The sequence below is a fragment of the Triturus cristatus genome, chromosome 4_1, assembly GCF_964204655.1.
Source record: "Triturus cristatus chromosome 4_1, aTriCri1.1, whole genome shotgun sequence".
NCBI classification, from domain to species: domain Eukaryota; kingdom Metazoa; phylum Chordata; class Amphibia; order Caudata; family Salamandridae; genus Triturus; species Triturus cristatus.
The window spans coordinates 397,487,595-397,514,236 of NC_140585.1; the positions used below are offsets into that span (position 1 = coordinate 397,487,595).

The 26,642-nt window shown below is 45.3% G+C and overlaps 1 protein-coding gene across 1 annotated transcript in view; it reads left to right on the plus strand.

The window, feature by feature from the left end:
• The window catches only part of EFCAB6 (EF-hand calcium binding domain 6), an 879,195-nt gene that overhangs the window by 695,765 nt on the left and 156,788 nt on the right, over positions 1-26,642 (plus strand). Inside the window, exons 24-26 of the mRNA XM_085652469.1 lie at positions 2,922-3,113; positions 5,700-5,927; positions 21,474-21,695. Coding sequence (XP_085508595.1) covers positions 2,922-3,113; positions 5,700-5,927; positions 21,474-21,695 — 642 coding nt within the window. The remainder of the gene's footprint in view (positions 1-2,921; positions 3,114-5,699; positions 5,928-21,473; positions 21,696-26,642) is intronic.

A 26,642-nucleotide genomic window follows, 5' to 3' on the forward strand; every position in this document is an offset into this window, starting at 1 on the left:
TCAGTGAATATATATATATATATATATATATATATATCACTGAAAAAACCATAGGTTTCACACACGTTATAGTTAGGAATTAGCATTTAAAAAACCTTGCAAATTCACTGAAAAAACCATAGGTTTCACACATGTTATAGTTAGTGGAAATTTTACTGATAAAAAACCAATGAAATTGCCCCGTTATAGTTAGCGCAGGCAACTATAACTCACGCGACCACAATCCTCTGCTGATGCTAATACTGTATTTAGACACTTATTTGCCCATGTCTTCTTCCATACATTTTTAGCTATACATATATTACAAATATTTTTTTTTCATAAAGACACATATGTCATCAGCAGAGGATTGCGGTCGCGTGAGTTATAGTTGCCTGCGCTAACTATAACGGGGCAATTTCATTGGTTTTTTATCAGTAAAATTTCCACTAACTATAACATGTGTGAAACCTATGGTTTTTTCAGTGAATTTGCAAGGTTTTTTAAATGCTAATTCCTAACTATAACGTGTGTGAAACCTATGGTTTTTTCAGTGAATTAGTACGGTTTTTTAAATGCTAAGTTTTTTTCCCTTATAATAAGCCCTGTACATTTGGTGGCCTACGGCCACCAAAAGCACAGGGGGTGGGGTAAGTGTGGATAGTGTTTTTTTCCATTGTAATAAGCCCAGCACATTTGGTGGCCTTCGGCCACCAAAAGCACAGGGGGTGGGGTAAGTGTGGATAGTGTTTTTTTTATTTTTATTTTTTTACCGTACGCTTACCGTAAGCGTACGGTAAGCGTACCCCGCGAAATTGCCGAAAAAAAAATAAAACCGTTTTTGCACTTGGGGGATGTTTGGGGACTCCCTCAACATGACTATGTGGGAGGGAGTTGTCAAAACAGCCCCTTTACATGTTTTTGGGCTTCCGATTTTAAAAATCTCTCTCAGTGCGAGAGACAAAATGGCGGCCGCCGCTTCCTGGTTTCGGCCGATTCGAATGTTTACTAAGATCTAAGAGCCAATCAGAATCGCGCTCGCGCACGCCACCGTACGCTTACCGTAAGCGTACGGTAAGCGTACCGTAAGCTGGCTCAGATATATATATTGATTTAAAGGCTATTTTCTCAGAATCTACTGAACAGATTTACACCAAACCTACAAAAGGCACTTCCTTGACCTAGGGACTACCTCTCTGCCAAATTTTGAGTAATTCTGTTCAGCCATTCGGGCTGTAGCTCGTTCTAAAGGTCCTATGGAAAAATGCATGGGAAAAACGCGTTTTGGGACCCCCCTTTTATCTCAGCCCCCGCTTGACGAATCCCCCCGAGACTTTCAGGGTAGGAGCGGAGCGTAGCGCCCCACCTATTTTGAGAAATTCGCGAGGATTCGTCGACCGGCGCCAAAGTTATTCAAAATAGAATGTTGAGGTTTTCCTATGGAAACGTGGTCCTAACTATAACTACCTACTGGCTATCGCCAGTAGGTAATATATATATATATATATATATATATATATATATATATATATATATATATATATATATATATATATATATATATATATATATATATATATATATACATATACACATATACATATATTACCTACTGGCAGTCGGCAGTAGTTAGCTCTAGTTAGGACCTTGTTTCTAGTAAACATTTCTCAGATATACAAATGGGGAGGCGGAGGATTCGCGAACCCTCTCAAACTCAAGCCTGCAATCTGATTGGCTGCCAACACTTTAAACCAGGAAGTGATGGCAGCCATCGTGTGACTCAGTTGAACCAAAAGCTCAAGGGAAAAAGGTGAAAAAACATGAAAAGAGGGTAGGGTAGAAACACCCTGAGTCCCTAGGCCTGCTCAGGGAGTCCCACAGGGCCCAAAAAGCATTTTTTTTTAAAAATAAATATTGGCTGGATTCATGGTGGATCTGCGAATCTGGCTGATTTTTTTTTATTAACAAAGTGCAGGAGTCCGTACTTTGTTTAAAAAAAATAAAATAATTCTTTAAGCTACCGGATGGGCCAGGTCGTGGGGGGCTATTACCTCCAGTAAGTTCCACATAGCAGGATTGCTGAGTTCTGATAGTAGGCCACGCCCCCTTTCTCCATGAGTTTGCATCCTGGTGAGTGTTTTGCCATCTACTTTGATATTTCATCAGTGATGTTACTGACCATGCCATGAGTGATCTAATATGTGATGTCATCAGCAGTGTGTTGTGAAGGCGCGAGTTATAGTTAGCTTAGCTAACTATAACGGCTGAATTTCACAGATTTGATATGAGTGAAATGTCAGCCTAACCAAAACATTCCTGTAACCTGTGTTTTTTTCCATGAATTTCTAAAGTTTTTAAAATTCTAATTCCTAACTATAACGTCCCTGAAACCTGTGATTTCTCCTCCAGTCTTAAAACCCACCTCCTGGCGCGCTCTTGGTTGAGTGATGAAATCCTCTTTCCTCTAGAGGGTCCCTGGGGTCAACTAGCCCTACTGTTACCTCTAGTAAGCCCCACACGGCTGGATTGCTGAGAGGTTGTCAGAGGCCACACCCCCTTTCTCCACCACTCTGCAAACGCGCCTCCTGGTGCCCTGCGGCTTGGGGGGTGGTTTTTATCCCAAGGCCACTTTTAAATGATTGCTGCAGTGTATAAGTGCATTTACATTTTAAAATGTCAAATTGAACAGTAAAGGGACTGCTGTACATCATTGTCTTTTATGTAACCAAAGTACTGGGAAGTGAGTCATATGGTGAAGTCAAGCACTGTCTTATTTTGGTATGTTTTATGATAAGTATTTAAAGAAAATATATAACTTCATGTTTTCCCCTCGATTATATGTAAAGGGAACGTGAACACAGATTTCTATTGAGTAGTTTGATAGATCTTCACAAATCGGGTTTAGGTTAGGTATTTAACGCATGCTCCATGTCTTCCCACAGGCTTTTTCTGCATTTGATCAAGAAAGTAAAGGGACTGTGAGTCCTGAGGATTTTCTGCATGTTATTCAAAGCTTTTGTTTTAAACTATCAGAAAAGCAACAGAAATATATTTTCACCAAACTGGCATTCAATGAAAACCATGAAGTGTATTGGAAAACCTTCCTAAACAATTTTAACTTGTTAAATTCTCAGGTATGTGGTTCATGCATATTCTTCTTCATATCATTAAATTACAGGCCATTTTCCGATTAGATAAATCATCACATTTCATGAAAAATGTTAAGTATATTATATAAGCAGCCAAACATAATTGTATGACATTGTCTTTTGGATAGGTAGCCATACTAAAGCAAGGTATACGTTACGTAAGACCACAAATCTGGAGGTTCAGCCTTGGGAGAATCCGCATTTAAACATTCTGCAGGAGTCAGTGGTTGGGATCTGTTTACTAAAAGCAGCTGTCATTGCTTTTGTCAAATGTACGTACCCTTAAGGAACTGGTAGTGTTGATATTACTTGGTAACCCCAGATGCCCTGTGAATGTCTACCCATTTATATGCTTCACATAAATATAAAAGCCAAAACAGGCAGTTTTTTGCATCCAAATTCTGTCAACATAGACAGGAGCTTTTCTGTGGGAGACTTATTTGTGCTATTTCTACAAGATCCTCTTTCAAATGAAGGAATATGGTAATTAAGAACAGACAAGCATGGAAGCCAATTGGCTTTCATGGAAGCAAGTGAAAACATTTTGGCCAAAGGTTTCAATTTGTGTCGCCCCTTGATGAATAGCAGTGAGGTTTGGTAGAACAAAGCATTAACTAAAGTCTTGCTATAAAGAGGGGGCTGTGATCCAAGTCAGTAACCCTGTTCTATCTAACTTACAGCTGGGTGATTTGGAGTTGCAAGAAATCTTGTATCCAAGATTAAATCTGAATCTCCTCTAGACGTTTGTCCCCCCAACATTATGAAAATACTGAAATCCGTGATTACAGAACCACTGTTGATGGTGTTTGTCCCAGGGTACTGTTTCTAAATCTTTAAAGAACACTATGGGTCTTCCACTTTTAAAGAAGCAAGGAGAGAATAACTAAAACCCTAACAACTATTGTCCTATCTAGCTGCTACCTTACTGTGCTACAATTATAGAAGCTCTTGAAGCAAGGTTCCAATTATCAGGACCCACTGTAAGCAGGGTTCTGACAAAGTCATAACACTGAAACCATGCTACTGTTGGTCCTGGATTATGTGAAGAAGGATGTGGACTACAGCAAAGTATCTGCACTGCTGCTGTTGGGCCTGTCGGCTGCCTTCAACATAGCTGACCTCATCATATTGTTTGATTGTGTGGAAGCGTTGGCCTCAGGATGAAATTATTTTTAAAAGGTCGTGTTCAAGCTGTCCAATTCTATTCTTTTTTTGCTGTCAATAAGCAAGTGAAATTTAAACTCCCTCATGGCTCATCCCTGTATCACTACCTTAGTTCTATGTAGGACTATTGATAAAAGAGCTGATGGAGCTGAGCTGTAGACTCTACTTCTATGCTGATGTTTCCTAAATCCTACTAAGCTTGGATGAGAAAACAGCCACACAACTAGATTTCCATAATACACGTTTCATATGGCACTGGTGTTTCACTTGAAACACAATGTTGATAAAATTGAAGTGGCTAGCAGAAAGAAAAGGTTCGATCCGTGGGCAATCCACTATTGGCCTATAGAAATGGGCCCTTTACCCAGCTCTAAAGACTATGTAGAAAGCTTGGGAGTTTTGGCAGATTGCAATCTATCAATGATCCCCAGATCTGCTCAGTGGTTTCCAAATGTGTTTTCTTGCTGAGACAGTTTATAAATGTGTTCCCTTTTTAACTCAGGAGCTCCTCGTTTTGGCATTACTGGCAACTGTCAGGTCTAGATTACGCCAATTCCCTAGCTCTTCTACAAAAAATATCTCCACAGACTACAAGCAGTGCAAAATGCAGCAGTACAACTAATCTACAAAGCACCTAAATGCACACATGTGACACCCTGATTTAAACAGTTTCCTCCCTTCCAGTAAAAGCAGTGTTCCGTTCAAGTGCTGCTGTCCAATAATTCCTAAGGTTTTAGGTAGGTCTGCACCTGCACTTGTAACTAAGCGTATCATGCGGCATGTTCCTTCATGCTGTGCCTCTAAGGACTCAGAATAGGTATCACGGGGGAAAAACAGGTGGGCGCAGATTTTCTGTTCAAGCGCCAACCAGGTGGAACAATCTCTCTTCTCAACCCTACGCCATTTGGGAATACCAAGTTTTTAATTAAAAAAAAAAAACGTGGTTATTCAGGCAAGTCTATACAATTTAAACCTCTAAAAGTTGTTGGTGCATGTCCACCCCTATATGTTGCTTACAAAGTTGATATTCAGCGCCACGAAACCACTGGTGAACGTGCGCTTTATCAAGTTTTGTTAACATAACATATCAAATAAAAGGTGGAAAGACTGGGAATGGAGAGTATGGAAGGGAATACCAGGGGACACTGAAGCTACTGGTGCAAGATTGCTCACTGAGTCCTGAAAAAGAGGTTATCAACCAGATCAAAATCATGGCAGCTTTCAGAGGGTTGTGCATACACAAGCCCTAAGGTTGTTACAAAATCATGTGCATTTAAAAAAGTTACTAACAGCGAAATTGTCTAATAATCTTTAGGCTTTTGTGGCTGGTTTGGTTGTTTGGGGCAGGACTTAATATGTTTTGTATATACAGAGCCATTACTCAATGCATATTTTTGTTTTATTTAGGCTCCCACTGATTGGCACGAACGAGTTGCAAAGCTTATCCAGCCTAAATACCCTTCGGAGCTGTCAATAAAGGACATTATGACACGTATAGAGGAAGTTGTAACGGGTCGTTTTTATACCATTGCACAAGAGTTTTTAAATACGGACTATGCAAAAATAAATGTAATTTCAAAGGAAGACTTCAGAGAAATTTGCAACAGGAATTTCATGCTTCTGACAGATGACCAAGTAAGGGATAAAGAAATGCGAATATTGCGGATAAATTGTGCAATTCTTACTTTTTACGAAGACTGCATATTATTATTTTATTTATATTCATCTACGTGGATTAATGCAGCATAAAAAGGTGCGAGTGTGCATGCGTTATTCATAAACAGGTTGTTTCTGTTCTACAAATCATGAAATCGCATAATAAAATATTACTGAAAGGGGCATGGTCTGGCCAGCAAAGATGGCAGCTGCCATATTCTAAGCTCCTGGCATAAGCCTTGTCATCTGGCCTTGACAAGTAGCCTCCGCTCCACACTTGGGGAGTTGTGGGAGTGGTGGTGGCCTGAGAAAGTACTCCGTTGAGCCCTGGCGATCCTCGCATGCACAGTTGCATTGACTTTGCCTGCATCTGTTGCGGCACAAAGGCCTTGGTGCAATTGCGAAGGAGAAGAGAGTCGGACATTGACTGCAGTTCAAGAGGTAGGAGACCCAGGTATGGCAGGGGTTGTGATGTGCATACTGCCACACTGAGGGTGCAGTGAATAAGAAGAAGCGCTCATCTGACTGATGTGTATGGCATGTGGGATTTTCCTACCCCCTCACTCCAATAAATTGAGCTGCTGGGGGAAAAGGGGGTGGTAGTCATACCGCATCAACCTTACCAATCATCTCAACCGGTAAGGGGCTGGGCTGTGTCTTTCTTTTCCAGGTGAACACTGTTTCCGCAGACCCATGCTAGCACAGGGTCCCTGCTGAAGCATGGCTGGCATCTTCTGTAGCCTCTCCATTAGCACTACTCCCCCTTGGCTCAGCTGGTAGGGTGTGATTATCGTTGAGCCTGACTGATCCTTTCCCCCTCCCTCTAGGACACAGACGGAGTGGTGAAAGATAAGGCAGGACTTCCATCAGCCCAGGCAAAAATTTACAAAACGCTGAGCCTACAAGTCCATCTGACTTGCATCCAATGCCACCAGCACCTGGACCATCAGACAATGGAGCCAATGATACATCAAACATGGTAGCCATTCTTCAGGTGATACAACACATCAGATCATCATTGGAAAGCAAATTTAGAGAGCTGAGCTTAGATCTCTCACTGATCTGTCAGGACCTATGCAACCTAGTGGACCAGGAGAATGAAACTGAAGGGAGATTTACAGGAGCCCAAGTTTACAAAGTAAAGTCACACTATTACTGAGGGTACCTAAACAATTCAAAGAAAATTTGGAGGTTGCAGAAAGCACAGCCAATTCTGAAGTAAAAACATATGACTTGTGGGAAATGCGGAAGGACTCTGCCCTGACCAATTCGTCCTGATATGGTTGCAATCCTGAGTTCCAGCAGAGAAACTCACACAATGCTTTGTTTTGCAGAGGGACAATCACTCCCTTGGCGCTAAAACTCCCTCCGCCCCAGCTTCTCATATTACGTGTTCTTAACTACATCGACCAGGACGCAATACTCAATGTGGCCAGAGCAAAGGAAGCAGTCTATCAAGAGTCATTCAAAATAATGGTCTTTACAGTCAACAACCACAAGGTCCTGTAGCAATGCTGGGTGTATGCTGAAGTGAAGCAGAAACTGCAAAGCTATACAGCTGAAATACGTGCTTCTTCTGCAATTAGACTCCTAGTACTTTAAACGCTTCACAAATTACTGCGCATCTGGCATGCTAGATTGGTTTAAGTGTTTGTACATGGGAGATTTGTAGCATAAATGGCACCCAGAGGAGTGGGAGTACACACTCTGTATTATGGTTCGCACAACTCCCTTTCCAGTATTTACCATTGCGTCATGCCCGCTCGTTGTTAGATAAATAGCTGTGGCAGAGCCACTCCTTTCTACACAGGCAAGGTTACAATAACATGGAAGCCGGCAGCTTAACGCATGGCTTATAGACAATGACTTTGTAGATTCCCTCACACACAGACGACATAAACAATTCCTTTGACATCAACGTTGGCTCTGTTTCCTCGATTTTTATTCTCTGAGAAGCATTCAAGACAGTGCTGTAGGCAAACCCATGTCCCATGTCAAGCAGAAGCTCATCAAACGAGAGGTCAGTGTGGCAGGCCTGGAAATTAGGGTGACAGAGATGGAGAAACAGATTTCACTTTCCAGGGAGGCACCCAGCTGTGCAGTCAATTAGAAACTGTTCATACACCACTGAGGGATCTAGCCCCTGAGACAGACTGCCCCCTAAAGTTCAGTGTATAACTCAGGTGATAAATCCAGCAACCCGAGAACTGTCAGCCAGAATAATTTCTAGTCTCTGGGCAAAAATGGTGACTTTTTATTGCAAGAGACATACTAAATACATTTGATGACTATTACAGCTCACTATATGCCTCACACCCCCCCACTGGATCTCACAGTTAAGGTGCTGAGCCTAGGTGATTGTGAAGAACTGGATCTACCTGATCACAACTGAAGAGATCGCTGAGGCAGTCACAGGAATGTCCCTTACAGTTTCCTAAAGGAATTCTTGAACAAATCTGCCTCCCTTAAAAATCTCCATCTCTTAGACCCATGTATTGAGGCAATTTACGCAAGTTCCCTGTTGGACGACCTACAAGGGGTGGTTATAATTCTGATCCTGTATAACTCCCATCCTCCTACAGGCCAATATCGCCAATAAATGCAGACACCAAAATACTGGCGAAAATGCTAGCAAAAATTATTTCACACTTAATAAACCACTATCTGTGCGGCGCTATGCAGTGGCAGGAAACCAGGAGTAGACTCAGACAACTGAATTTAGTGCTCACTAGAGGCTGAGAACTCAAGAGACCAGGCACACTGGCCCCTAATAACTTTGAGAAAACCTTTGACTCTGTAAGTTGCCATTTCCCGTTCCAAATACTCTGCAAAATGAGATTCAAACTGTACATCATATGCTCACCAGGCTAGAACAGCAAGTTGACGTATGGATCAAACTCCCTTTAACTCTAGCAGTGGCAACAATGAAAATGGTGGTCATCCCCAGGCTACTATAATTGTTCCAGAATCTCCCCATCCCCCTTACAAGAGCCTTTTTTACGCAACTAACATCCCTCATGACTAGACTTGCATGGGCTAGAGGTCAACCTAGACTTTCTTGGGCTACATTTATGCTGGCATATGAGGAAGGGAGCTCTCTGCCCCCTACCTGGAACAATACTACTTAACTGTACAGGCCAAGTTCACATACTTCTGGATGCATGACAATTGCCACATCACAACTTAGAAGGGGGGCCGGCTGCTCTAGTTCCGCTCAAAACTGCAATCATGCTGCACCGTATAAAATCCGGTCCCAAAATTCACACAGCGAACCACACTACCTGAATATGGTCCCACTTAGTCACATATACAGACCTGTACTGTCCACACATTCCACACGCGCGGAAGATGGGAGACTTATTTGTAAAATCTAGGTTCCTCTCCTTTGGGGGTTTTATCCGAGAGCCGACCCTGCGAAATGCAGAAACTACTATATAATAGACTCCCTAGCACAATCCGTGACATTTGCCCCTCCTTCACGGAGGAGCCTAAGAAGTGGCTGCTCCCGACGATGATAGTGATGAACCCCCGCGTGCTTAAACTCATTAATAGAATCTTTAATAACATCACCCCAATAAATCCCCTTCCACCTGCCAATACGAAACCTACATGGGAAGTTGAACTAGGGTATGGGAAATTCTGCCTGCAACCTGGATAAACTGTTAGGAACAGACTAAACAAGTCTAAAGTCTCATCCTATAGCAACTTACGTCTTCTGTATCTTAAGTTCATACATAAGATATACTACACCCCATGTCCCTGGCCAGGCATGGCTTAACTATGGATACCAAATACTGGCGATGTGGTGCCCCAGATGCAGTCTTCTTACACCTTGCATGGGAGTGCGCAATGATCCAAGCTATTGGATCACACTGAACTAAGAGATCATCAACATTAGCCAGACCGACTTCACAAATGGACAACCCTATATTGGGTAACCTTGGCACAAAACCATACATACCTCCATTTCAAGGAAGGGGGATATACAAACGTTGAAAATGCAATAAAGAAGATAACATTAGAAAGTTCACCTCTGCAAAGGCACTCTTTTGTTTTAAAAAAATCTAAAATGGATCTATTTTGGCCAAAAAGCAAAACATTAGAATAGGTATAACTCCAACAAAGCACATGAGGTAGAAAACACCATAGGAACATATCCCTGCTGGGAAGCAGATTTGTCACATGCTCATGTTATGGCGATGCAGAGCGCATGTTTGCATGACCCTTCCTGGCTGCAGTGTAAACCCCTCTGACCTGCAATTGTATCGATTGACTTGTGGATTGGAATGTGCTAAATTTTGCCAAAAATCAATTGTCACAACTACTAGGAATTAGTTTATTCATTAGCAATAGCATAATCAGTGTTTCTTGGGTTCTAGTACACGGAAGGGATGGGCCACCTGACTTCTCTTTGAATTATAAAATACAGCAATAATCAGGGCTCAATGGGCCCATCGGGCATCTGTGCCCCAGTGCACTACACATGCTGCACCTGTGGAAGCTATGCCCCTGTTCATCAGAGGTTTCAGTTGTAACTCCCTTTCGAATCTGTTAAGCATTTACTTTAATTGTTCTCACCACTTTGTAAGAGTACTACTTACTCAGTTGGCTGTCGTAGGTGGACCTCTCCATTCAGCCTATCCACCATTCTTCATTTGCATAATCCTGCCTACTCCAGTTTAATGGTCATGTGCCTCAGTCCTGAGCAAACTGAGCAAGTGTAGTGAACTTCAGACTTTGTTTAGTGAAGAACTATTTTAATGCTTTTCAAAGATAAAGTGACTTTGGCTACTAACCCAAAATGTATTCCCAAAGTTCCTACATCATTCCATTTAAATCAGAACATTTCTCTGCCTGCATTCTTTAAAAATCCCAGCGCAACACCAAAAAGAATATTGCATTCGCTGGACATTAAAAGGTGTCTTAATACTTACCTGCACAGTACAAACGATTTTCGTCAGACAGATGAATGTGGCTTATGGTTTATTAGAAATGGGATTTCTGGTTGGCTAGGCTTGTGCCTAAGCCAGGCAGAAACCACCACTCTAGTCAGGGCAAGGGAGTTACACACTGAAGATAACCCCTGCTCACCCCCTTGGTAGCTTCGCAGAGCAGTCAGGCTTATCCCACAGGCAATGTGTAAAGCAATTGCACAACACTCACACACACACACAATCATCTACCCACTAGGCACACCACAAAAGAATCTCCACACAAGGTTATATAAAAAATAGCCTTTGTATTATCACAAACACATTAGAAAGTAATCACAAATGTACACTGGGTCATCTGGCACTAGGCAATATTTTACAGAGGATTATATACAGGACAGGGCCAATTGGGCTACTGTCGAAACCATAAGAACAGGTAAGTTATGAAATAACCTGTGACTACTGGTAAGGCACTTAGCACCAACACATTAGGCATCAGTCACATTCCAATAAAACAGCCAGTTACTACTGGCAATATCACAGGCAACATAAACGCATTATGTCTAAATCACATTAGGCACACAGCCTAAAGTAGCAGTGCACCACAGTATCACTAGCAAGGTGCACACATAACCTTAGGGCCTCATGCTCCACTGGAACAAGTGATCCCCAGGCCAACTGGCCTTATCCTCTGGGCCCCGTCTGGGCTGTCCCGTATGCCCTTTGTCCAAATAGTCAGGGCCCTATGAGCACGTGGCTTCCTCCAGCCCGTGCTCTAATGGGGGCGAGGGTGCAACTCACCCTTGTTTCCCTCAAGAGAAGAAATGCCACCACATTGCAGCTGCCCGCGGTCTGACGGCGCAGCTGTGGCACAAATAGACACCAACCGTGTGCCTCTTAGAGCCCCGTCCTGGGCTTGCCCTGCAATATTTTTACGAGGGGGGCAGTGCGATGCCCCTTAGGGCGGTAGGACCTCACTTGGTCCCCCCCGTGAGGAAAAGAAAGATATGGCCCCAAAGCGGCTGCCCACTACTGCGTTGCACGGCTACCCCAGTGTAGGCAAGGGAAGGGGTTGATTCCCCCTCCGGTCAGCACCTCCGGACTCACCCTTACTCCGGGGGCCTGGAGAGCTTCTCTCCACTGTCTCGGCTGACTTCTCCTGAGGTCCAAAAGGGGGTGGCAGATTGGGCTAAAGAACGGTGATGGATCAAACCCAGATCTGTTGACTGGGTGTGAGTGTTTGATTGGTTCTGATGCTCCGTCCATCACCACCCCCTTTTGTACTGCTTCTCCTGAGGTCCGGCATCCTCCTCGCCAGCAACGCTGGGCTTTCCTGAGCGCTACGGGAGCCCCACCTTGGGTCAGGCACATGATTGCTTGACTTCCGCTACTGCCGCACTTCCTCCGGCCGGCCCCCAACCAGGCCGCAATCGCCTGACTTCTTCTTTGGACGCCCAAGAACGCAGGGTGGGCTCCCGCCTGAGGGTTGACATTGACGGCGTCTCTCTCCTCTGGCCGCATGTTTTCTGGGACGTGGTCCTCATTAGCTCCGCCCACAGCCAGGCACAAGCTTGCCTGATTTCCTCTGAGGCAGGCAAATCCAGTGGGACTCCGACTCCTTTTCTCGGGACGCAGAGACTCTTGTAGGTTTAAAAACAAAGTGCACACTATGCGCTGCAGTGGGGAGGACCCCTTTAGTCAGGGGTACAGGAATGCAGCACTTCCCCTCTGTTGTTCCTGGGTTGGGCCAAAGTGCCCACCACCCCTCGATCAGCAAGGGAGGCAGAGCACAGCACTTGCAAGGCTTCCACACCTGCTGAAACCAGCAGGGAACAGGCAGCACTTCTCGTCCAGAAGTGCACAGGCAGGCCAGCACACCGGGTCTCCTAGGCAAGCAGTAGATCCTCCAGCTGCCAAGCAGGGCAGCAGGTCAGTCCCCTGGTGGCAGTTCCTCCTGGCAGACCGGCAGCCTGCCGGCCCCAAGTAAGCACCAGGCAGCACAAAAAGCACACAGACATGGGATCACAGCCCCAATATTTATATCAAGTTGGACTTTGTTTTGCCCTGGCACAGGGCTTGGGGATCCAGTCCCAACTGGATCTGGGGGGTTTGGGAGCATTTTCTTTACAGTGCTCACACCCTCCTTTGTCAGGTTGGGCTCTGTCCTCAGACACACCACAGGGGGGCGGACCCAGTATTGAAGCAGGCAGGCACAGACCTTTAGGGTCAGGGGCTACTCCTCCCACTACTCTAAATGTAGATCTACCTATTCAGCCTAGCGCCGACCCACCCTGCCCCTCTAGAGCCACACACCTCACCAGCCCCTATCACTCCAGAGCCAGACATGCAATACACATCAGGCAGGCACAAGGGGCAGGCACAGGGCTAATTGGTGGGGGAAGGAGCCAACACGATGTCTGCCACGCTGGAGCAAGTGCGCAGATTTAAAGACGCACGCTAACCTCCTGGCTGGTGGTTTTGCCTAACAGCGCGGTAAAATCGCAATCTGTAACTTTTTAACTATTTGAATCACTGTTTGAAACATACCTGTATTGCAGTGCTGCTTTTAATTGGTTTTTTAAAATTGAGAACTTGGGAAATTGGGAACTTCTCTGACTTCTCGAGCACCACTCTTTCCTCACTTCCTTCACCCGAACGGCACTTCCGCTGCAACAAAGCGATCTAGCGCTCAGGGACGATCAGCTGCTGCACAGCAGGGCTGATTGGTGGGGGGGAGGAGCCAACACGATATCTGCCACCCTGGAGCAAGCGCCGTAGCGCACCTAAGGCAAGCCCGTCTGCGCCCATCCGCGCTCAGCCGGGACCAGGGGCCAGTACCCCTGGCCCTCACATCCACTACCTGGCAGAAGAACTCCTAGCCTTAGCCCACGGCTCTGTTTCCCTAAACAACAATGAAGCAGATACCCTCAGAGCCGAAGACCAGCTAAGGATCTCAAATACAGTTGGAACTATAGGTACCCCACTGCATCGCCCTAGACAGACCAAGCGTGCTAGTACACAGGGACTCCGGGTAGCTATCCTGAATACACGCTCCCTGCAGAAGCACAACTTGGAATTCTTCTCACTTCTCCAGGATAACTCACTAGATATCATGGGGGTCACGGAAACCTGGCTCGAGGATTCCTCCACACCAGACATAGTATCAGCCCTGCCTCTGGACTATTCGGCAATATGGCACAATAGACAGGGAAACACGAGAGGTGGGGGGGGTAGCAATTTTATGCAACCGATAATTGGGGACAGAAACGATTGTCTCCGAAAATATTGTGGGTGCAGGTATTCTGGGAGCCAAGATCTCTCTCAGAATAACCTGTCTTGCCCTAGTTGTGGTCTACCGCCCCCCGCACCTCCCCCAAATTCATTGAGCGATTAGTGATGGACCTTCGCTCCTGATACCAATGCATCACGGTGACAGGGGATTTCAATCTTCACTGGGACCGGGTTCCCAGAGACACGTATGTAAAACAACTGGATGATGCATTGGCTATCCTGGAGTTCAACCAACTTGTTAAGGCTTCGACCCATGACAAGGGTCACACCCTTGACCTAGTCTGGACCACCCATCCCTCAGCTAGTTTGGTAGACATCAGCCCTTGCACCTGGTCCGATCACTTCCTGATCAGATGTGCGATTCCGCTCGAAGCCCGGTTGCTCCCCCACCCCCAGAATGGAAAGTCCTGTGCGGGTGGAAGAAATTAAAGGAATGTGAGCTTGTGGAGACCCTACATAATTCAGCAACAGGAAGGCCAGTACCAGGTAATCTCGACCTGGAAAACGAATCTTTCTCGCTTAGGTTGAGAAATGCCATTGATAAACTCGCCCCACCACGCAGGGAAAGAGTAAGGCACAAAGGCAAAGGGGCCCCCTGGTTCAATGAGACCTTACGAGGGTTGAAACAATCATTGCGCCAATTGGAGGGAGGCTGGCGCAAAGCCTACAACCCCGGTTCTCTTTCTGAATATAAAGCCATGTTCACTACCTACATAAAAGCAATCATAGACAGGAAGGCGGACTACTATGAATCAAGGATTCTGGCCACCGACAATAAACAGAAGGAGACTTTTCGGATTATAACGGAGCTAAGACAGCCACAAGAACAGAAACTCCCAGCTCGCTCCGAAGACTGCAACAAGTTTAAGTCTTACTTCCTACTAAAAGTCACTGACCTCCTGTCGGTCATCCACCATACCCCCGCTGTTGACATTTCCCAAGTGAATGCCCCCAAACTCCTCACCTATGACAAACCTCTCTCCGCATCCAAAATTAAATCACAACTCTTTGAGCCTCCTTCTGGCCCGCACTAAATCAGGGTCACCCGCGTACCCCTGCCCACCTAGAGTATTCCGCATGGCACTTCCTGGATTAGAGAGCGAGGTCCTGAACCTATTAAATTGGTCCCTCGACGCCGGCCAAGTCCCAACTAACTTCAAAGAGGCAAGAGTCATACCCCTGCCCAATAAACCTGGTGCCGATATAAAGAATTAAAAAAATGTCAGGCCTATTTCTCAGCTCCCCTTTCTGTCAAAAGTGCTGGAACAACATGTGCTGAAAACCCTATCTCTCCACCTAGAGAGCAACCACCTCTTTCATACGAAACAGGCTGGTTTCGGAGCCCACCACAGCACTGAACTGGTCATGTTGGCAGTCCTGGATGAACTGAGATTGATGGCAGACAGAAAGAAGCCTTGCACCCTGGTCCTCCTGGACCTGTCCGCGGCATTTGATACGGTCAATCACAATCTACTCTTGTCACAGATTTGGGTGCAAGGGGTCCAGGGGGTAGCATTTCAATGGCTGGCACCCTTTCTTTCAGGCCGATCTCAAAGGATCCAACTTGCCGACCAGGTATCCGATGCGGGTTAGCTAACGTGCGGTGTCCCCCAGGGATCAGCACTGTCCCCCCTTCTTTTCAATTTATACCTCCAGCCCTTGGTTACTGCATTGTCCTGTATGGAGTGCCAGGTCTTCAACTACGTGGATGACACACAGATCCTCATCCAGATTGACAACTCCCCTATGGCACATATTTGAATGCAGAATGTCCTAAAATTCACTGTCAATTGGATGAGAGCCAACCACCGCAAAATCAACCCCGATAAAACCGAGGTTCTGACCATCACCACGAACGCTAACCCTTAGAGTGACCTCTTTTGGACACAAGAACTTGGCCCCACCCCCGAGCCCGCCCCAGCTGTAAAGAGTTTGGGTATAAAAATAGACGCCAAACTTTTTATGCCCCACCAGGTCTCGACCGTGGTGGGGACATGCGTAGGCCTGCTGAGATTGCTGCGAAAACTGGTCCCCCTACTCTCATTTACAGCACTCCGTATGGCAGTGTCAGCTTTAATTGTTTCCCGCTAGACTACGGAAATTCCCTATATCTGGGCCTCCCGGAAAAACTGCTGACTAAACTCCAGGTAGTCATGAACGACCCTGCCAGGCTGGTTTTCAGGCCCCCAAGGTGAGCCCACGCCACTCCCCTTTTGCAGTAGCTTCACTGGCTTCCGGTTAAGCAGATAACCAGATTCAAGGGGCTTTGCATAGCCCACAAAACCATCTATAGTCAGGCCCCAGCATATATTAAGGAACGCCTGGTAAACGGGACAGTCGCTACGGTCCACTGGTGCGGGCTTGCTGGCCTGCCCCCGCTTTTTGACCTCCTCTATAGGGGGCAGAGCCTTTTCTAGTACAATCCCCCAACTCTGGAATGAACTGCCTGCTGGGCTCCGCAAAGAGCCTGATCTCCTCCCATTTAGGAAAAAATTAAAAACCCTCCTTTTTACCAAAGCCTGGGGCACAATCTAGGCCAAGTCAGGGTGCACACTCTCTGAGGTACCACAGTTGGGCTCTCTCTCTAAGCGCTTAGAGACCAGTAGGTGATAATGCGCTACAGAAATCCCAATTAACATTAACATTAACAAGGACACATAGCACACAGAAATGCCAACTTCTAAAAGTGGCATTTCTAAAATAGTGATAATAAATCTGCGCACACCATCATGCAGCATTTATTATTACTATTCCAAACATACCAAACTTGACCACGCTGCTCCTCTTATCTCAGGAATTACCACTGAAACACTTTTCATTGAGTCCCCAATGCATTCCTATGAGAAGGTAACCTCACAGCAGTGTGAAACTAAAATGGCTGTTTGTCACTACCAGGACATGTCACACACTTAAGGTACATGTCCTACCTTTTACCTACAATACACCCTGCCCATAGGGCTAGCTAGGGCCTACCTTAGAGGTGACTAACATGCAGTAAAAAGGGGGGGTCACAGATGTGGCAACCACTTTGCGTGCCACGTCACAGCGGCAGTAAACTGCGCTCACAGGCCCTGCAATGGCAGAGGCCTGAGACTGGTTTGAAAGGCTACTTTGGTGGGTGGCGTAAGCAGGGCTGCAAGCCCACCAGTAGCATTTAATTTACTGTACCTGGGTGTTGGACTTGGCCCTTTTTGCAGGGTCATCCCTGAACTTTTTTTGTTTGCCTTCCTCCTATATTTTTTCTGACCTGTTGGCTGTTTTATGACTCTGGGCACTTTACCACTGCTGACCAGTGCTAAAGCGCATATGCTCTCCCTACTGTAAATTGATGATGAATTAGTGATTCCTTGATTGGTTGGTTTGGTTTACCTGTCAGACCCTAGTACAGTGCACCAGGAGTGCCCAGGGCTTGTAAATCCAAATGCTGCTGTTGGGCTTGTAGCACTGGTTTTGCCACCCACAGAAGCAGCCGGTAAAAGTGTGTCTAAGGCCTGCCATTGCAGAGCCTGTGTGCAGTCTGGTACTGTCATGCTGACTGGGCAAGTGCATACACTTGCCTGTCCCTAAACCTTCCCTTTTCTTCATATCAGACACCCCTATGGTAGGCCCAAGGGCAGGGTGCATTGTAAGGATAAGGTAGGACATGCCCTGGGGTGTGTGGCATGTTCTAATAGTGAATTACAACCATTTTCGTTTTTCACTATTTCAAGGCTACCTGTTCTCCATAGGCCAGAATAGGCAGTTTGGTAATTACATCTTATAATCCTAACTGACTCAGACAACATGGTAGACATTCGAATTTAGTATGCCTGAACTCAGGATGATAAAATACAACTTTTAGTGAAGTTGTTTTAACATTATGTGTTTGAAAATGCCACTTTTAGAAAGTAGGCATTTTCTTGTCTAACCATTCAAACCTGCCTCTGCTAGGCTGTGTGTATTCCTTTGTCTGGAGTTTGAGTGACAGGGCTGGGGAATTCCAGGAGACAGGGTGAGGTGCCCCAGTGGTGAATAGAGAGATCTGCATCCATTGTAAGGATAAGGTAGGACATGCCCTGGGGTGTGTGGCATGTTCTAATAGTGAATTACAACCATTTTCGTTTTTCACTATTGCAAGGCTACCTGTTCTCCATAGGCCAGAATAGGCAGTTTGGTTATTACATCTTATAATCCTAACTGACTCAGACAACATGGTAGAAATTCAAATTTAGTATGCCTGAACTCAGGATGATAAAATACAACTTTTAGTGAAGTTGTTTTAACATTCTGTGTTTGAAAATGCCACTTTTAGAAAGTAGGCATTTTCTTGTCTAACCATTCAAACCTGCCTCTGCTAGGCTGTGTGTATTCCTTTGTCTGGAGTTTGAGTGACAGGGGTGGGGAATTCCAGGAGACAGGGTGAGGTGCCCCAGTGGTGAATAGAGAGATCTGCATCCAGATGGGTGGGAGGAGTTGCACCTGGGACCTGAATAGGGCTGTGCCTGCCTTCCACAATGCTGGCTCCACCTCCTGAGGAGCGGCTAATGTCTCTGCCCTGCACAGTGAATGAAGAGAAGGAATCCTGTCAACAAAGTGCTCCAGAGCTGTACTTGCCTTCCACAATGCTGGCTCCACCTCCTGTGGGGTGTCTAATGTTTCTGCCCTGCACTGTGAAAGGAAAGGAGAAGTCCGGTAAACAGAGTCCTCAGGAACTGGTTTGGACTGGGCAAAGGCCCCTATGCCTTCAGAGGACAAAGGATTTCTGGGTATAAATATTGGGACCTTGATCCCAAGAAATTAGATCACTTTGGGAAAACAAGAAGAACCTCTGCTGAGGGAGGAACCAGAAGAAGCTGAGGAGGAAACTATCCCTGAAACTGGGAGATTGGCCTGCAGTGGTTGCCTTACTGCCAAAGAGAGGAGAAAGGAACTTTGTGTGTACTTTTGCTCAACTTGTGAAGGTTCTCCAAGGGCTTGGAAAAGAGCTTGCCTCCTGCTGAAGTCTCAGGAACAACAGACTTCACCCCCCAGCTCCGCTCCCCAGAGTTCTTTGGAAGTGCCTGCTGCTGTTGTTGGGCTTTCTGAGGGACTGCGTGTCGCAAGGAGCTGGAAGCGCGACTCAAGAAGGAGAAGCGTGCCGCCATCGGAGCTGTTGTCGTCGCATCTCGTAAAGTGTGTCGCCGCTGCAGCATCGCATCGAGCGGAAGCGTCTCACATCATCCAGGACGTGTCCCGCAATGCCGAAGAAGCATGTCGCCATCGCAGCTATCGTAGCTGATGCATTGCACCGCATCAAGAAAGCGCCTCGCATCCACGGAGAATCGTGCCACCGTTGGAGCTGCTGTCGTCGCATCGTGTAAAGGGGTGTCGCTACTGCAACATCGCATCGAAGCGTCTCGCAAACGTCGGAGAAGAGTGTCGCTGCCAAGGCTGCTGTCGTCGCATCGCGTAAAAGGGTGACGTCTCTGCAGCTGAAGCATCGAGTCGAGTCTTCTCGCAACATCGGAGAAGCGTGCCGCCTCTGGAAGATCTTCACATCATTATTTCTTTGCACCAAAAACTTCATCGCATCAACATCGTTTTAACACTTTCGTTGCCCTGCGTGTTGCATCTAAAAGGTACATTGACTTAAAGTGTCGCATTTAAGAACTTAAGAGAACTAAGCAAAATTGTACTATCTAAAGTAACAGTATAGTGTGTTTTTGTCGTTTAATGGTCTTGTGGTAAATCTATATAAAGAATACTTATTTTTGATATAAAGCCTGTGTGGTGTCCATTTGTAGTGTTGTCACTTGGTTACTGTATGTGTTCACAAATGCTTTACACACTGCCTCTGATATAAGCCTGTCTGCTCGTGCCAAGCTACCAAGGGGGTGAGCAGGGGTTATTTTGGGAGTGTACCCCCTTACCCTGACTGGAGGAGGAGGTCCCTATGTGTCACAAGTGCATACCTGTGTAAACTAGAAACCCCCAAGTCTAACACGGGGTATCTGAGATACCACTTTACAAGGGACTGACAGGTAAATTAAGTACACCAAACAGGTGTAGACCAATCTTACCATGTTTACCACAGAGAGCACACACACTTTACACTGGACAGCAGTGCTAAAGTGCCCAGAGTCCTAAAACCACCAACACCAGGTCAGAAAAAAGATTAGGAGGAAGGCAAAAAGTTCCCGGATGACCCTTCAAAAAGGACGATGTCCAACACGGTTTATCTAGTGAATGTAGGCTAATAATGAAACAAGCTTAAGCTGAAGGAATTGCGGCATGCAATACGCTAGCTCGTGTATTTATGAACAGCCCGCTATCGGGTCCAGTCAAAGCTCATATTACAAGGGATACAGTAATGACAACAGCTCTTTTTGCACAAGTACGACTCCGAGATATTGTCAAAGCAGCGATATGGAAGACAACACATGCTTTCACAAGACACTGTTGTATCACAATGCAGCCTAGCAAGGAAACAGCAGTGGGTAGAGCAGTTTTTAGATATATTTTTTCTTAAGGTAAGCCTCATTCCACTGTTTCCCTGTACTGCACTGAAAATCTTCAAGTATGTGAATCTATGAAACATCCAATGCTGGAGAAGAACATAAGTTACTCACCTGTAACTATGGTTATCAAGCATTAGCATCTTGTATAGATTCACAAGTGAGCCACCCACCTACCCTTTCGTGAGCCTCTACTTACTGGGATGTTACACTTAATGAGGTAGAACATATAAAGGCTAGAAACCTTAGTAAGGGGAATGGCTGAGGCTGCTGATAGTTGAATGGCTGATATTTGGGTCAAACTTAATGATGTGGTTAGGTTGTAAGAAGTCTATGGCCAGTTCAATGTTATTGAGTGTATTAGCACATTGCTACGTTAACATTGTTTACCAGGGGTTCCCAGCCTGAGAAAAGGGAATAAATCAAGCAGGTGAATTTATGAACGATGCCAATGTAGGAGAACTGTAGTTACAGGTAAGTAGCCTTTTTCCTTCAGTGGATATTCTGTATGAAAAATACAACTATTTGTATTAACTATAAACACTAAGTGTAGTTTTGTCAATATAGCTAATGTAATGTATATATATTTGAGCTGTCATTACATAATGCATCACTGCTGGGGTTTTGTTTTAGACAGAGATCATGTGAAGCTCATTACAAAATATACATGGTTTGCTAACTCTCATTAATAGTGTTCTCTCCATACATTAGCATTTCATTGTAACGTGTACAAGTTGTATACGCCTTTCTTCTTCTGGAAAGGTCATTGTAGATATCATAACCATTTCTTTTACAAAATTTAAACAAATCTTTTTCTCAATAAAATGCAGTTTGAAAATCTTTGGAATGTTTTGCCTGTGAATCCATATGGAAACCTTAAGTACCATGAATTTCTAAAGAAGTACAGCAGGGAAACAATAAAAATAAGACCATCCTCTTCAAGAAGTCAAGAACATTTCTGCAAGTCTGCTTCACCAGCAAGGTCTGCAGCAAGGTCATCTTCCCTTCAAAGACGTCCCAAAACAGCACCTTGTATTTTAAGACATTCACAAGTATGTGTTGCATTTTTAAATGTGTCTCATGTTATAGAGAGAATTGCTAACATACTCCTATGTAACATATGCATTACAGTTACTTGGGAGGGAATAGTCAACCACTTGTTTTGTGCATTGTATTTGCGATACTGTAATTTGTGCAGGTTTGGTGCCAGTGACATAACACTTGTCCCTGTTTGGTAGCAGGGTAATAATATTTTCTTATATTACAATCTTCATCTTTATGATTTTCAAAATAAAACAAAATTAGTATTTCTATTTAATTTAAATAATTAAATTGAAATCTTTTTTTATTTAAATACATATTTCCCTTGCGTAAATAGTTTCTTCAGCACTTGAATTCAGTTCATAATCATTTAATCTTCTTTGCCCACATCTCGTAGATCCTCAAAGTAATAGTTTGACTATTATCACTATTATCAATGCAATTGAAACCCCTTGATTTCGTTGTCATGGTATTTGTGTTCTGAAAGATTTCATTAAAACAAATTCCAAAAGCAATCACTATGTGTTGAAATAAAGCATAGTGTCAGTACACCCTCCATTTATCATATGTTAATCATTTGCCACTTTTGCCGTCTATGCAATTATAATACCAAGAGGTTGCGCCAATGTCTTCCTCAGTCATTGCAGCAAGGCTGAGTTCCATAAATGGATCATCTACATCTAGTCCAGTGGTGCTTAATTACCTCTCCTGACACAGAAGTCAATTTATTTGATGAAATCCATGCAGACACCACAACTGCCCCTTCCTCTCCTGACCCAAAAGTGCAACCCTTCGATTAAGAAATGCCTAGGGTCTGAGGTACTAAAGAGAGTCAGTTAGGGCAGCAGCATGAATTGTGCCACCCTAAGGTATCCCCCACCAAGCACATGCAAGGCTGCCATTGCAGGCTGCGTGTCTTGGTGCAGACAAAAGTGAAAACACAACATGTCACACTGTGTGCCATGTCCTCTAACACTGCATGTAATATTTGTAAGTCACCCCTACTGCAGGCCTGACAGCCTTAAGACAGGGTGCTGAATATTACAAGTGAGGGCATACTTGCATGAGCAGATATGCCCCTGTGCTGGCAGGTCCTAATACTACCAGTACAAGTGATCAGGGAAGCCATTAAAAAAAGATATTCCTTGAAACTGGTGAATACGAGTTCCCCAGCTACATGACGGCTTCCCTGAAGATATGGATGTTTGGTATCTAACACTTCGTTTTGATAAACCCACACTGATTCCAGTGATGGATTTACCAATACATCCACCCAGAAGGCACCTTAGAGGTGCACCCTGGAAACCTGCCAGTCTCTGGTGTGCTCCCTGACTGGTTTTATGCATGCCTTCCACACGAGACACTGTTCTGACCTCTTAGGGTGAGAGCCTCTGCTCTCAGGAGGCCCAGAATAAAAGCCTGTCCGGGAAGGGAGTGTAACACCCCCTCCCACAGGATGACCTGCTGATTAGCCTTCCTAGGCCGGCAAGCTTCAAAGAGATGACACCTTTGAAATACAAATCTGACTCCCCCTCACAGGAGAGGAAGCTGACCCCTATCCACAGCCCCCTTTAACACCTAGACTGGTGGTAAAATTAGATAGTTAAGTAGGCGTGCCACCCTCAGGCTAGTACCACCCCTAAGGTGAGCGAAACTAAGGTGGACACGATTTTACATAAGCAGCCATGTTTGTGATGGCATATTTAGGAATTCTGGGACAGGGTTATGTCCACTTACCAAAGGAAGTTGTCATATAGGGGGAGTAGTGACCCCAAGGTTAAGGTGGCTACTACCCTACATTCCCCTAATGCCCCTAAATCCAGTATTTAGGGGAGTCCCTGGCACCAGAGAATCAGATCATGATGACCTACGAAGAAGGAAGACACTGAAGAGCCGCAAAAGCGGAATACTGAACAGATCTACTGACTTGACCCCAGCCCTTCCAACCTGTCTGCTGTTCCCCATCGAAACTGTGCCAAAGATGTCTTGTCCTGCAGTTGTTGTGCCTCGAAAACCTGGAGGACTGCCTGTCTTCAATAAATAACAAAGACCTCACAGGAAACAGCGGAACTGTTCCCAGCATCCTGCAGAAACTCCAAAGAAAGGACTCTGAAGATACCAAAACCACCAAAACCCGACGCCTGAAGCCGCCACTACAACTTTCGCTCCAAGCCCGAGAAGTGAGCCAACGGAGCCATCGAGTTTCCCAGCCCTCCAGAGCCTGAGTCCATCATGGTTTCACCTCTCGTAGACCCGGTGATGTCAATTGCAGCCTCTGCACGCAGGTCCCCTCTACCACAACTGCTCCTGGATAGAAAACTCGACATCTATAGACACCTCTGCACCCGTCGCCCCTGGGCCGCGGAGAAGAGGACGAAAGGTGTCCCTACTTCCCTGAGCAGTGTGAGGCCTGGGCACCCCTGTTGGTTCTTCTCAACTGGCCCCCCATTCAAAGCCTGCAGCCATTGCAGGCTGCGTGTCTTGGTGCAGACAAAAGTGAAAACACATGTCACACTGTGTGCCATGTCCTCTAACACTGCATGTAATATTTGTAAGTCACCCCTACTGCATGTCTGACAGCCTTAAGACAGGGTGCTGAATATTACAAGTGAGGGCATACTTGCATGAGCAGATATGCCCCTGTGCTGGCAGGTCCTAATACTACCAGTACAAGTGATCAGGGAAGCCATTAAAAAAAGATATTCCTGGAAACTGGTGAAAACGAGTTCCCCAGCTACATGATGGCTTCCCTGAAGATATGGATGTTTGGTATCTAACACTTCGTTTTGATAAACCCACACTGATTCCAGTGATGGACTTACCAATACATCCACCCAGAAGGCACCTTAGAGGTGCCCCCTGGAAACCTGCCAGTCTCTGGTGTGCTCCCTGACTGGTTTTATGCAAGCCTTCCACACAAGACACTGTTCTGACCTCCTAGGGTGAGAGCCTCTGCTCTCAGGAGGCCCAGAATAAAAGCCTGTCCGGGAAGGGTGTGTAACACCCCCTCCCACAGGATGACCTGCTGATTAGCCTTCCTAGGCTGGCAAGCTTCAAAGAGATGCCACCTTTGAAATACAAATCTGACTCCCCCTCACAGGAGAGGAAGCTGAACTTTGTCCACAACCCCCTTTAACACCTAGACTGGTGGTAAAATTAGATAGTTAAGTAGGCGTGCCACCCTCAGGCTAGTACCACCCCTAAGGTGGGCGAAACTAAGGTGGACACGATTTTAAATAAGCAGCCATGTTTGTGATGGCATACTTAGGAATTCTGGGATAGGGTTATGTCCACTTACCAAAGGAAGTTGTCATATAGGGGGAGTAGTGACCCCAAGGTTAAGGTGGCTACTTCCCTACACTCCCCTAATGCCCCTAAATTCAGTATTTAGGGGAGTCCCTGGCACCAGAGAATCCGATCATGATGACCTACGAAGGAGGACACTGAAGAGCCGCAAAAGCAGAATACTGAACAGATCTACTGACTTGACCCCAGCCCTTCCAACCGGTCTGCTGTTCCCCATTGAAACTGTGCCAAAGATGTCTTGTCCTGCAGTTGTTGTGCCTCGAAAACCTGGAGGACTGCCTGTCTTCAATAAAGAACAAAGACCTCACAGGAAACAGCGGAACTGTTCCCAGCATCCTGCAGAAACTTCAAAGGAAGGACTCTGAAGATACCAAAACCACCAAAACCCGACGCCTGAAGCCGCCACTACAACTGTCGCTCCAAGCCCGAGAAGTGAGCCAACGGAGCCATCGAGTTTCCCAGCCCTCCAGAGCCTGAGTCCATCATGGTTTCACCTCTTGTAGACCCGGTGATGTCAATTTCAGCCTCTGCACGCAGGTCCCCTCTACCGTAACTGCTCCTGGATAGAAAACTCGACATCTATAGACACCTCTGCACCCGTCGCCCCTGGGCCGCGGAGAAGAGGACGAAAGGTGTCCCTACTTCCCTGAGCAGTGTGAGGCCTGGGCACCCCTGTTGGTTCTTCCCAACTGGTCCCCCATTCAAAGCCTGCAGCCTCATTTCCCTGCGACAGTTCTCCATAGAATAATATTGGGCACCTGACGCTGTATTGCACCTCTGCACCTGGCCACCCTAGTGCCGCTGGTGGTGTTCTACTGGTGCTGCTTTGGCCCTTGCCCACCACACACCTTAAATCCTGGAGAAGGGTCCCATAAGTCATTGTATACCTGAATTCTGCACTGACTTTTTTCCTCCCATAGGATAACATTGCAGCTTCCAGAACTTGCACTATGTCAACTTTTTGAACTAAAAATAATTCATATTTAAAAACATACTTACCTGAATGATTTTCTTTGATGCCTAAACATATATAAAGGTACTTGGTATTTTTATAAATTGGAGTGGATCTCCTTCTTGAGTTGTGTGTCTCATTTATTGACCATTGTGTGTATTTTCAGATGTCCTGCACTCATCTGTGATAAGCCTATGGTTGCTTGACCACACACGCCCTTAGCAGGGCACCTTGTGATTGCCATAGCAAGCCCCCTGTCCACTCATAAGGGAACCCCTGGATTCTTTACAAAATATACCTCATTTTGATATATGACATAAAGAGCCAGCTTCCTACATACGGTTACTAAAAATAAAGCAATGGTTACAAAATATTGATATCCACATTTTACAGAGAAAGAAAATATCCAGAGAATATTCTAGCAGAAGAAAGGTGACAGTATCATTGATAAAAAGAGAGAATCTGTTGAAATAACAAAATAAGGTTACTAAAGTGATAGTCAGAAGTATAATTAAAATTACCATAGCATAATCCCAGATCAAAAGATCATTTTGATGATTTGAGATCTTATTAAGATGGATGTAAAGTTCCGGAAGATTTTCTAAGAGCCACTATTGTTATCATATAAATGAGGACCAAATCTAAGAGATGTACCAGTATACATGGGCGTGTAAATGGAAAATGATGATCAAATTGTCAT